The sequence below is a fragment of the Martes martes genome (assembly GCF_963455335.1).
Source record: "Martes martes genome assembly, chromosome: 14".
Lineage (NCBI taxonomy): Eukaryota > Metazoa > Chordata > Mammalia > Carnivora > Mustelidae > Martes > Martes martes.
The window spans coordinates 82,315,304-82,328,982 of NC_137902.1; the positions used below are offsets into that span (position 1 = coordinate 82,315,304).

At 44.0% G+C, this 13,679-nt stretch overlaps 1 protein-coding gene across 1 annotated transcript in view; it reads right to left on the minus strand.

Annotated features, from left to right (window-relative positions):
- The window catches only part of EGLN1 (egl-9 family hypoxia inducible factor 1), a 59,375-nt gene extending 55,137 nt beyond the window's left edge, over window positions 1-4,238 (minus strand). Inside the window, exon 1 of the mRNA XM_080823617.1 lies at window positions 2,905-4,238. Within this exon, the coding sequence (XP_080679743.1) occupies window positions 2,905-3,801 (897 nt within the window). The 5' untranslated portion in view covers window positions 3,802-4,238. The remainder of the gene's footprint in view (window positions 1-2,904) is intronic.
- Window positions 4,239-13,679: the final 9,441 nt, after the last annotated feature.

Genomic DNA, 13,679 nt, shown 5'->3' on the forward strand with positions numbered 1-13,679 from the left:
TCAGCGGGGAGCCTGCTTCTCTCGCTGCCTCTGCCTGCCTCTCTGCCTGCTTGTGTGTACTCTCTCTCTGACAAATAAATAAATAAATAAAATCTTTAAAATTACTATAGCGGTGTAAAGAATAACAAAATTCTTAACTGAAGATCCTCTCTTCAATCCCACTAGCGCCCATATTCTGCCTCTCTTAAAAGTTACACAGAAATGAGCATGACTCAAATGGGTAACTATAAAGCAGCTTTTCAGATACTGAAGTATACATCGGAAATAAACACTGTGTAGTCATCTCCTAAAAAGTTTATAGAGGCCAACCATAAAGTAGTTATTCACACACAAGGCTAATGCTATCACCATCAATAAAATACAGCAAATTTTAGTCCCAGTCGTATGCTAAGTCATCTACAGCTCATCTACTATCCCACCTATATGCAGTATAGTAGAAAATGCCTGGGGCTTGATATATGAATCACCTAACTATGAATCTCATCGAGGTTAGTACAAGTGGCAGTCCTTAGCCAAGTCTGACCTGAAATATCCTCAAATGTAAATTAGCAAAACTACCACTTACACTTCAGAGGATTAAGATTATGGTGATCACGTCTGTATTGGGCCTACTCCCGTGCCTAGCCCACAGTGGTTGCTCAATATATGGTGGCCAACGACCCGACAGCCCTCCCATTCCCCCAAAGCAAGATCTTCGGGTTTTTTTTAGGAATACTAAAATTACACGATTGAACACAACAAAAGCTCTCTCAACCAAATACAATGAAAGAGGTTCCCTAAAAACATTCATGGATTCTCAAGTTGTGTGCTGAAAATTAATGTAAGCCTAAGATCAATCTAAAGAGTTTAAAATCTGCCCTTCTGGGACGCCTGGGTGGCTCAGTCAGTTAAGCGTCTGACTCTCGGTTTCGGCTCAGGTCCTGATCTCAGGGTCATGGTGAGATTCTCTCCCCCATCTCCCAATGCCTGGCTCCGCCCCACTGCCCCCACCCCCGCCCCGCGTGCAAGCTCTCTTTCTCTCAAATAAATAAATAAATAAATAAATCTCCTTAAAAAATAAAATACATACGCTAGAGTGATTTAGGACCTCAACTACTGTTCCCTTCAGGTACCGGGACGCCTGATGCAGAGGTGGCTATTTTCTAACAACCTCCCGGTGAGAAGCAACTGCTCTAAGAGCTGGGCTAACTACTTATTGTCCCTTCCCTGAGGCCACACGAAAACAGGGGGGACAGGAGAGGACTTAACTCGGAAAGCTAAATTAGCCAAAGAAAGCAGATCAAGGAAGATTTAGGACATTAACTTCTTGGTAAATTAGCCTTAAGTTTACACCTCAACTAATGACTGGTCGGTCTGCACACGGTTATGTTGATCTTCCCGCAGGCCCGTTCCCTTCCTGCTCTAGAGTTCATGACTATATTAAGATTTGATCTGTGACAAAAGTTTTGGTTTTTTACATAAATGAAATTCTTATTGCAGACTGAGACTGAGGTCCAATCAGGCTCCCTTTTCCTCTTCTAGCTTAATATTAAGCGACTGTTCACTTTTTTGAAACTACATATGAAGACATGTGCCTTCATCCAGTAATGAGGCAGCAATATATAAATTAGAGTTCACATTGTATTTTTCCCCACAGGAGTTTCATGTTTAGAACTTTCCTCACTGCCTTACGCTCGGCCTTCAGGCAGCCTGAGAGTCAGCCACGATGATTGCCAAAATAGATGCCCTGACAACACACAAAAGAACCAGTGGGCAGAGTCCGTGTGTGTGCACAAACACACACGTGACGGTCTCCTAAGACAAGCTCTTAAAACTCAAACTATCAGACAGAGATGGATGGTGGAGGAGGGTGGAGCAGGGCGGCCTGGGGAGGAGCTGGATACAAAGAAAAGATTAAGACCTGGGAAGCAAAATGAAAAAGAACTGGGAGAGAGCGAATTAAGGAGGGAAGTCTCGGGTTTACCATAGAGAGGAGGGAAGATGGATTAGACTAGGTACCAGTGGAAGAATGGGGGGGTGGGGGGGGATGGAGAACTAGGAGAGTAAAGAGAAAACAAAGAGATTCCACCAAATTGAGATTTTAGAACGAGCCCTCCCTCCTGCTCCAATTCCGTGGGGTTTGTTTTGGTTTTTTCCTCGCAGGAAGCTACAACACACTTCTGTTTCAACAGAAGGATTATATTAACAAAGCAAATAAAGGAAACCTGTGCTAAAAATGTAACCCACCTACACTGCAAGGTCTAAAAACGGAAAAACTTCTTTCCCCGTTTTGTGGGGGTTTCAAAACAGCAGGGACAGGGAAGGGGAAGGAGACAGGAGGAGGGAGGGGAGCAGCCAAGCTCTTCCTGAATACAGGAGTCTTTTGACCAAGTACTGATTTTAAATTTACCTTTTCGCGGTCAGGCCGGCACGTCCTTAAACCAAACCCAGCACTCCACTCTGTAAACCAGAACCTGACGGGCGGCTCCGGCACCGCAGGGAGAATTTAGGGGCGTACGCAAACGTCTGCAGATGCAGAACCAGCACTGGCTCTGGGAACTACTCTTACCCCCAATGGGAGGCTAAAACTCCAGTGAGCTTTGAACTGACAGTGCACTGGAAAAGCAAAAACAGCAAAAAAACAGCAAAGTGAAAGGGAGGGCCTGAGGTTAGCCACGAAACCATGCCATCAGACAGAGACGTTCGTAAACGGGGCAGTGAGTGCAAAACAGCGGGCAAGAGAGAAAGGATGTAAGCACCTATGTCCGGACTGGAACCGTTTTCCTGATGGGGTCAACATCCACGAGAAGGAAATTACTTTCTGCAGAGAAAGCACGCTCCTCGCCCGAAACGGCTCCGGTCGCGGGGCCGGGGGCGGCCCGCGCGGTTAAGGGACGCCCAGCGCACCCCCCAGCGCCCACTTACTTTCGTCCGGCCATTGATTTTGTAGTTGCCCAGCTTCCCGTTGCAGTGGCGGATCAGGTCGTCCATGCTGCTCATGAGCAGCCCGATGGTCTCGCAGCCCGGCTCCTTGCCCTCAATCCAGGTGATCTTATCGCCTCGGATGTCCTTGGACGAGTCGCTCTTCTGGCTGACCAGCTGGCCGTCCGTGAACTTGCCGGTGTCGTGCAGGGCGCGCACCTCGTCGCCGATCTGCTGCCCGGTCTCCTTGCCCAGGAAGTCGTCCACCACACAGATGCCGTGCTTGTTCATGCACGGCACGATGTACTCCAGCGCCAGCTTCAGCGCCGGCAGCGGCTTCGTCTGCCCGTTGGGCCGCAGGCCGCCGCCGTGGCTCAGCCCCTCGCCCGGCGTGTGGCTGGGCGGGTACAGGTTCGTCTTCTCCGGGTCCTCCTCCTTCGCGGACTCCGCCTCGACCGCCGCCACCCGGCTCTGGCCGCCGGCAGCCGCGCGAGGCGGGGACGCGGCCGCCGCGGGGTCGGCCGCGGGCTTGGCCTTTGCCATGGCCGCGTCCCCGGCCGCCCGCGGGCCCGCCTTCTCGGCCGCGCTGTCCCGGCGCGGCGCTGCCTTCCTGGCCTCCCTGGCCCCGGCCCCGCCGGCCCTGGGCGGCGGCGCGGAGGCGGCGGGCGCGGGGCCGGGGTGCCGGTGCTGGCCCGCTCCGTGGCCGGGGGCGCCCTCGCCGCCCTGGCACACGAGCTTGTGCTTCTTCCAGTCCTGGCGCTGGTGCTCCTTGCTGCAGTAGAAGGAGCTGCGGCAGCGGCTGCAGCGCAGCAGGTTCTCCATCTTCCCGCACAGCTCGCAGTACTGCCGGTCTCGCTCGCTCGGGCTCGGCCCGCCGGACCCGCCGCTGTCATTAGCCATGGCGGCGGCGGCGGCGGCGGCGTCGGAGGCGGCAGCCGAGCAGGAGAGGTGGCGGCCGGAGGGCCTCGCCCGGGGACGGGGAGCGGGCGGAGCGACAGAGGCCGTCACTGCGCCATGCACCCGCCACTCCCCGCCTGAGGGAGGCCGGCGCCCCGCGCCCTCGGCCCGGCCGCTTCCTCGTCCTCGGGTCCGGCCGCGCAGCGCCGGCGGCCGCCTCAGCGCCTCATCGCTGCCGCGAGCTGGGGCACCGCGGCCTGCGCGGCGGACAGCGACCTCCGCTCGGGCACGCGGGGCCCGGCGCGCGAGACCGGCCGCCCTGGCCGCCGCCGCCGCCTTAACGTCCGCGGTGGCCCGGCCGGGCCTGTGGAGGAGCGCAGGGCGTGCGGGCGCCACTCGCTCTGCGCGCTCTGCACGTACACCACGGCCCCGCCACGACCCGGGCGGGCGGCGCGCGAGGGCGGAGGGGGCCGAGGGGAGGGCCGAGGGGAGGGCCGAGGGGGCGGCGGCGCGCACACGCGCTCGGGCGCGGGCGGCGCCGGGGCCGCCTCCGCTCGCCCGCACTCGGCGGGGCTGGGCCTGGGAGCCGGGTCCCGGCAGCCCGCGCCCCCCCCCACCCCGCCCCTCGGCGCGCTCCGCCCGGGGCGGGCCCGGGACGCGGAGGCCGGCGCGCTGCCACCGCCCGCCGCTGCCTGCGCGGGGACGCCGAGGGGCAGGGCCGCGAGAGCGGAAGGGCGGGGCCGCCGGGCCGCAGCCCGGCCCTGCGCGGCGGACGGTGCCTACACCTGCTGGGGAGAGCGCGGCGGCGGGAGCTGCGCGGCGCGGGGCCCGGAATATGGCCGCAGTCGGCTTGGGACCCGCCCGGTGGGTTCTAGGCGCGCCGCAGCCTGCGCTGCAAGGTGGCTCTCGCAGTCCCGGTCTTGCATAGGAGGAAACGGAAATTCAGAGAAGTAAAGTAACTTGCCCAAGGTCACGCAGGACTGGGACTGGATCCAGGAATTAGGCTCTGTCAGATTCCGAGGCTGCTTTTTCCATGACACCAACACGCCTCTATTTCGAGGCCTGAAGTGGTTAAAAAACAAAAAATAAGACTCGCTGCAGCGTTCATCCTAGCCCCTATGCCCCGTGTGAGCCACATTTACAGGTACCGAAATTTTACTTTTTTTTTTTTTTAAAGCCACTTCTAAGCCTTATGAGATGTTGCCGAGCGTCAGATCCTCTGAAGAAATTTTTGGCTGCCAAGTTCAAGTTAATCAATGGTCGTTCCAATATCCACATTCAGGCACTTAAGTTCAAACTGATGGAATTACTCCTGAGAATTGGATTTTGGCGGTCAACGAGCATTAACGACTTCTTAAATTTAAAAAAAATCTCGTGTTAGAATCTGTGCTACCCCCGATGAACCTATTTTTGTTTTGTAAGACATAAAAATCTTATCAGAATTAAAGCCAAAGATTTCTTTCCACTTTGCCATTTAAGAATAAAAAGCTGCAATTTAGATTTTCCCAATTTTTATTGAACGCCTGCTACGGTGAAACTGCTGTGCTAGGCTTGCGTATCATCTGAACAGATTGACAGTAACATCAGTCCTCGAGATGACAGCCTTTCAGACTGACAACAGAGCAGTTGAAAGGTGTAGGTCAAGGCAGGAGAATATAAGGAGTGATTATAAACCACTTTGTAGAATTCTGTTTTTTAACTGGCCTGAATCAAAAACATCACAGCTCTCCCATCAACTATACAGAACTTAGAAGTGTCACTAAATTCTCCTCTATGACTAAACAGTTCCCTGGCGATCCAGTCGTCTGTCCTGGTGACTGAGGACAGTAATTCCAATTAGCTTGGACTTTGGGAGACTGAGGTAAATGTTATACTCACAGCTTCAAATTCCAAACCAAACTAAAAGTTCAACTTTCTGGAAAGAATCAACACCTGGATCCATCTCAATTGTGTATCCAACTTTCCCAGAGCTTGATTAAACGCAGTAAAATACTGTTTCAGATACTGCTAATTAGGCTTTTTCAACAAATGCCTTAGAAGCAGGCTACGTGCCACACTGTATTTGGCACACAAATGAGCTAGTTCTACTATGTACACTCGGCAGGTATACGGTCCAGTGCACGGGGCAGACGTGTAAACAGATAAAGACAACCTAGAATTTGGACTGTTTCGTAAGAGAGGTGTGGATAGAAGGGGATAGGAACAACGAAAAAGAAATTGCTAGGTCTGCCTTTTGCGCTAAGCAAGATTCCAAGCAAATTAGTTAAGAAGTTCTTAAAAATGTAAAGAAGCTGTTCAATGACTTAAAATAGCAAACTTTTAAAACACTTATGATATACATAAATTATATGAATTATAATTCCAATACATGTGAAAGTGAATACTTCATAGGCCTCCTTTTGCTAGAGTAATTATAAATGATTCTTAACTATCTTCAAGGGCAGGAACTTTACTGAAGAACACTCATTCCACAAACATGTGATTCTTCTAAATTTAGTTATTTGTAGGTACTAAAAGTAGCCCAACAATTTTGTTTAAAATTACTGTTTAGGTCTATGGTGTGCGAACAAGTGTATTTACATGCCTGTATGCTCTTTTCCTTGATGTCTAGTTAAAAGAACAGATACTCATATAAAACCTTCAGTAGTGGGTCACCTGGGTGGCTCATTCGGTTAAGAGGCTGCCTTGGGCTCCGGTCATGATCCCAGGGTCTGGGATCGAGCCCCATGTGGGGCTCTCTGCTCAGTGGGGGAATTGCTTCTCTCTCTACCTATCTCTCCGCCTGCTTGTACGTGTTCTCTCTCTCTGACAAATAAATACAATCTTAAAAAAAAAACAAACCTTCGTTAGCTTCCCTTTTGTTCTAAGTACACAAAATCACAAACTGAACATGTATACCTTGACAATATGACACTTCCAAAATTTTCATGAACTGAGCAAATATAAAATATTATTTCAAGTGTTTCCAAAGATCCACAATTTCTGAATTTTCACTTATGCAGGCTCAATAATCTGTGAACTAATTCCAAGTTAGTGAGAATTTCACCAAACCATCTGCTGGCAAGGCAACAGCCAGCCAACGAGAAGGTGACCAACAAGATTCTGGAACTCTACCAGCATTGTAGCAGTGGCCACTTACTCAGATGTTAGGAGATTTACATTGTCATGTAGGAACTTATAAACACTTCTATGGTGCTTATGTCAGTCTCTGTTCTAAGCATTTTACAAATACTCATTTAATCCTCATGAAAACACTATGAGGTGCGTACTATTATGATGCTCATTTACAAAGGGTGAAACTAGAGTAAGGCAATGAGTGAGTGTCCCTCTCAATTCTCGGGATTATATGATTAGTAGCATTAGGAGTGTTACCTAATACTCTGGGGAGAACAAAGGCTTGTGTCTCCCAAAGCCAGGAATTATTACGAGTTTTTTCCTGTCCCCAACCTAATCCAGATCAACTGTTCTAGAAACGGAAGGATGAATTGAAGTAAAAGTGCTATCATCTCCGCACCTCACTGGCTTGGGCCAAAGCTAACCCACCCCTGATCTGGCTTCCCTTTGTTCTTTCTGGCAATGTTAACGTAAACTGTTAAGCAATCACCACTACAGACTGACGAGAGACTTACAAAGATTGTGGCAAAGCTGAGAGTCCAATGCGCAGGACAGACTTAAGTGAGGACATGAATGTAACAAATGGTTGTGTTGACTCTTGAGGAAAGCCCAGAGAACAATTTACCTTCCAGGGACTAGCCCCATTTCTCCTTTAAAAATATGTTAAAAATTCACAAGAGAGTGTATCTTGGCTGTTCAGGAAATAAAAATCAAACATCTGATTGTTAACTAATGACCTCTTGTTTCCCCATCTGTGACGATCTTGTTTTAATATGTTACAGAGAACAGAAAAATCGCAAGTATAACATAGGCATCCCCCCAAGATAAACAGGAAGACGATCTTTGAGTTCTGGGAAAGCAACTAAAAATCTGAGCCATTTTCTAATTATAGTATTGGGACGCGCTCAAGAAGGTGTTGTTAGGAAATAGCACCTGGTCTCCTCTGTACTGGGGGTTCTGCCAGGTGCACACATAAGCTGTGTGCTTCCCCAGGTATGTGGAGCCGGCTCTGATGTCTACTAAGGTTTCTTTAGAAAATTAGATATTTCAAAAGACTTTTTACGTATTCCGGAAAATGTGTCTATCACCCGACTTTATCAGCTTATGATTTAAAACTTACCAATCCAGTTAAAAATTGATCATTTCATCTCAAGAAATAGAACCTAAAACTTTCAACCATTTCTCACTCTAGTGATTATTTTTATTACTCACAAACACCAATACTATGTTATACGTTACTGTAATTACACAATGAGGGCTCCCCGCCCCCCGCCGCCCCGCAACAAACATTACTTAACGTTGAACTGACTTTTAGTATATTCCCAGTAAGTAACTTAAACCAGTCCAGGTCAGAGACAGCTAAATAATTTTTGCGTAACATTGTTTTATGTGAAAAAACTGTAAACATACATAAAAATAGAGACAATCGTATAATCAAACTCAACCCTGATTAGTTCAACAGTTATCAACCTTTTAACAGCCTAATCCTGCCCCCATTTTGCCTTTTTAAAAAATTATTTCTTTACTGAGATATAATTGACATAGAACCTTGTATTAGTTTTATGTGTACGATGTAAGGATTTAACACATGTATATATCGTGAAATGATCACCACAATAAGTCTAGTTAATATCAATCACCGCACATGGTTACAATCTTTTTTCTTGTGATAAGAACTGCTAAGATCCACTCTCTTAGCAACTTGCAAATATACAACTCAGTATTATTAACTAGAATCACCACACAGTCCATTAAATCCACAAGATTTATTTATCTTTTAACTGGAAGATTATACCTTTTGACCAGCTTACCCATTTTGCCCACCCACCCCCAACCCCCACCTCTGGAACCACCAATCTGTTCTCTCCATCTATGAGCTTCCTGGGTTTTTAAAAATTCAGATTCCACATATAAGTGATATCATACAGTATTTGTCTTTCTCTGAGTTATTGCACCTAGCCATAATGCAGTCAAGATCCATCCATATTGTCACACACGGCACAATTTCCTTTTTTAAGGCCGAATTTTATATATCTCTCTCTCTCACAACTATATGGATATGTGTATCTCGCAACTTCTTTATCCATCCATCCATCAATAGACACTTAGATTGTTTCTGTATCTTGGCCTTTGTAAATAATGCTGCAGTGAATGTGGAATGAATACATCTTTTTGGGTTAGTGATTTTGTTTTCTTTGGATAAATACCCAGAAGTTGAACTGCTGAATCATATGATAGTTTTATTTTTAATTATTTGAGGAAACTCCACACTGTTTTCTTCAGTGGCTGGACCAATTTACCTTTCTACCAATAGTGTATAAGGGTTCGCTTTTCTCCACAACTCTGCCAACACTTATTATTTCTTGTCTTTTCCGAGTTAGCCATTCTAACAAGTGTGGGGTGGTATCTCCTTGTAGTTTTGATTTGCATTTCTCTGACGATTAGTGATGTTGAACACCTTCTCATGTACCTGTTGGCTATCTGTGTGTCTTCCTTGAGAAAATACCTATTCAGATCTGCCAATTTTTGAATCAGATTCTTTTGTACTCTTACATTATATACATTCTTTATAATCTTGTATATTAATCCCTTATCAGATATATGATTTTAAAATATTTTCTGCCATTCAGTAGGTTACCTATTCATTTTGTTGATGATTTCCTTTGCTGTGCAAAAGCTTTTTATTTTTATATAATTCCACTTGTTTACTTTTGTTTTTGTTTGCTTTTGGTGTCAAATTTAAAAAGTCATCACCAAGACCAATGTCAAGGAGCTGACTGCCTTTATTTTCTTCAAAGTATTTTATGGTTTCAGGTCTTATATTCAAGTCTTTAATCCATTTTAAGTTAATTTTTGTGTGTACTGTAAGATAGTGGTACAATTTTATTCTTTTGCACGTGGCTGTCCTATTTTCCCAACACCATTTATTGAAGAGGTTGTTCTTTCCCCATGTTCTTGGCTTCTATGTTGTAAATTAATTGACCATATGTACCTGGGTTTATCTTTGTGCTCTCAATTCTGTTCTAGTGATTTTTTTAATGCTAATATCATACTATTTTGATGATTATAGCTTTGTGATATACTTTGAAATCAGGGAGCAGAAATTTCTATTTCTTCATGATTCAGTCCTGGTAAGTGGTCTGTCACTAGAAAATTATTCATTTCTTCTAGATTGTCCAATTTCTTGGCATATAATTCATAGTGGCCTCCAAATTTGTCCCTTTTTTTGGCTGAAGTACCATGAAGCATATCCCAACTAGAATGTGCATGTCTAATAAGGAATTTTTAAAGATTTTACTTACTTATCTGACCAGGAGAGAGAGAGAGTGAGAGAGCGAGCGAGAGAGAAAACACAAGAAGGGGAAGCCAGAGAGGGAGAAGCAGGCTCCCCACGGAGCAGGAAGCCTGATGCAGGACTCAACCCCAGGACCCTGGGATCATGACCCGAGCCAAAGGCAGACATTTAACTGACTGAGCCACCCAGGGGTCCTGGTTCCTGTGTGTTTTAGATGTGTTCACACTAATCCTTGATAATTTTCTTGTCTTCTGGTGTAAGACGGCCCAGACTTATCCTGTACATTTTCTTGCTCCTGACCCGAAATCAGTCATTTCTTCGAAAACCCTGGGTTCCTTTTAGAAGGAAATGATAGTTAGAAACCACCATCAGTAGTACTCATTGCCACGGGGTTGTTATTGCTCCTAGATCTTTTCAATGATTAGAGCTAGGAAATAGGTAATTTTTTTCAAGAGAAAAAATCTTGAATTCATACTACTATTACATATTACAATTACATATTATAACATATTACAATATTACATATTACGTCCTTGAGCATATTACATGGTCAAGAAAAAATCTTGAATTCATACTAATATTCCAGTTCAAATGTAACATTATAGGGTTATATCTTAATTTATTTGATTTTGTATTTGTGTTTCATTTTCTCATAGGAAACTCTTTTTTCCTGATGACATTTACAAAACTACTTATCGGCTTTATTCCACCTAAGAGTTTGTTGTATTCTTTGTCTATGTGATATGTCCCATTAGGGACAGATAGTGAAAACAGTGTGTTTTAAAGTCACCTGATCTAATTATTTTCTCTATATGACTGTGCCATCAACTTGAGACGTGGTTAGTTTACTTTCAGTTCTGTTTTCAATTTTTAGGGGATTGATTTTTTTTCCATTTTGGAATAATTCCTTTAATCATGCAGTACATAGCATATAGCTAGACATTGTTCTAAATTCTTCCCACGCATCATCTAATTTAACCTCACAGTAAACCTGTGGGTGAGTATTATCACCTCTGCTTTATGCCTACGGAGAGTGAAGTACTAACAATTTCCATCGTTCCCTAGATCACAAGGGGCAGGGTAAAGATTTAAACGGAAGGATCTGATTTATAATCCCCTGGCAAAACATGATAAGTTCCATAAGAGAGATAAATGTGAATTAATATGGGGGAGTCAAAGAACAGAAATTGCATTTTGAAAATTTTATGACAGTCATCCTAACAGGTGTGAAGTGATCGCTCACGGTGGCTTTGATTTGCATTTCCCTGATGATTAGGGATGTTGAGTGCCTTTTCGTGTTGGCCTGTTGGCCACTTATGTATCTTCTTTGGAGAAATATTTATTCAAGTCATTTGTCCATTTTTAAATTGGATTATTTGTTTTTTTTTTCTATTGAGTTGTAGGAGTTCCTTATATATTGTGGATATTAACACATTATCAGATATATTGTTTGCAAATATTTTCTTCCGCTCCATAGGTTGCCTTTTCACTCTGTTATTTGTTTTTTCTGCTGTACAGGAGGTTTGAGATTAATGTAGTCCTATGTAGTCTCCTATTTTTGCATTTGATGCTTGTGCTTTACGTGTGATATCCAGCAAATTACTTTTTCCCTATGTTTTTTTCTAGGAGCTTTGTGATTTCAGGTCTTACATTTTTGTGAGTAGTGTTAAGATAGGGGTCTGATTTCATTCTTCTGTTTTTGGCTGTCCGGTTTTCCCAATATCATTTATTTAAGAGACCGTCCTTTCCCCCATTGTGTTGTTGGACCCCTTGTCCAAAATCAGCTGACCATATATGTAGGGGTTTATTTCTGGACTCTCTATTCTGTTCCACTGATCGATGCGCCTGTTTTATGCCAGTACTGTACTTTTTTGATTGCTACAGCTTTAAACTATAGCATGAAATCAGGTTCTGTAATGCCTCCAGGTCTGTTCTTTCTCAGGATTTCTTGGGCTAATTGGGGTCTTCTGTGATTAAATATACATTTGAGAGTTGTTTGTTCTATTTCTGTGAAAATAACCACCCCTGGAATTTTGATGGGGATTCCTTAAATCTGTAGGTTGCTTTGGGTAATATGGACATTTTTACCATATGAATTCTTCCAATGCAAGAACATGGGATATCTTTCCATCTATTTGTGTCTTCTTTGATTTCTTTCATCAATGTCTTGTAGTTTTCACTATACAGGCCTTTCATTTCCTTGGTTCAGTTTATTCCTAAGTATTGTTTTTCATGCTATTTTAAATGGAATTGTTTTCTTAATTTCTCTTTCACATAGTTCATAGTGTATAGAAGTGCAGCTGATTTCTATATGTTGATTTTGTATTTGTACTCTTATTGTACAGTTTCACTGAATTTATTTGTTAAATTCTAACACTTTTTAGTAGGGTCTTTAGGGTTTCTATATATAAGACCACATCATCTGTGAGCAGATATAACTAATTCTTCCTTTCTGATGTGGGTGACTTGCTCTAGCTAGGACTTCCAAGAGTATGTTGAATAAAAGTGGTGAAAGTGGGCATTCTTCTCTTGTTCTTCATCATGGAGGAAAAGATTTTAACTTTCACCATTGAGTATCACTGAGGGCCTGTTGTATATATGGCCTTTGAGGAACATTTATTTCTTCGAAACCCAATTTGTTGAGTGTTTTTATCATGAAAAAAAAGTATTTTGTCAATTGTTTTTTCTTCATTTATTGAGATGATCATATGATTTTTGTCACTGATTTTGTTAATGGTATATCATACTGGTTGAAATGCAGATGTCGAAACATCCTTACATCACAGGAATAAATCCCATATGTTCAGGTGAAATGATCCTTGTGATGTGCTGTTGAATTTGGTTTGCTAATATTTTGTTGAGAATTTTTAAATTTACATTCATCAGGCCTGTAATTTTCTTTTCTCGCAGAATCTTTATTTGGTTTTGGCATCAAGGTAAGGCCATCCTCATAAAATGAATCTGGGAATGTTCCACTTCTTCAGTTTTTTGGAAGAGTTTGAGAAGCATTGGCATTAATTCTTTGTTTGGCAGAATTCACCAGTGAAACCATTGGGTCCTAGGCCCTTCTGTGTTGGGAAGTTTTTTGATTGCTGATTCAGCCCTCTTGCCCCTATCGGTCAGTTTAGATTTTCTATTTCTTCATGATTCATTCTTGGTATACACAATATTTCTACAAATTTATCCATTCATTCTAGTTTATCCAGCCTGTTGGCATATAATTATTTATTGTAGTCTCTCATAATCCTTTGTATTTTTGTGGTATTAGTTGTAATTTCTCCTGTATTTTTTATAAAGAAATCTATAAATATAATCTATAAGTAAATTTACAAATGTATAAGTCTCTTTATAAGCAGATTTATGTATATTTTTAAACTTCCTCTTCTCTTATGTAAAAGGTAGCATATTACATGTCCTGATTTGCATTTTGCTTATTTTACTTAATATATTCTGGGAACCACTGGACATTTCT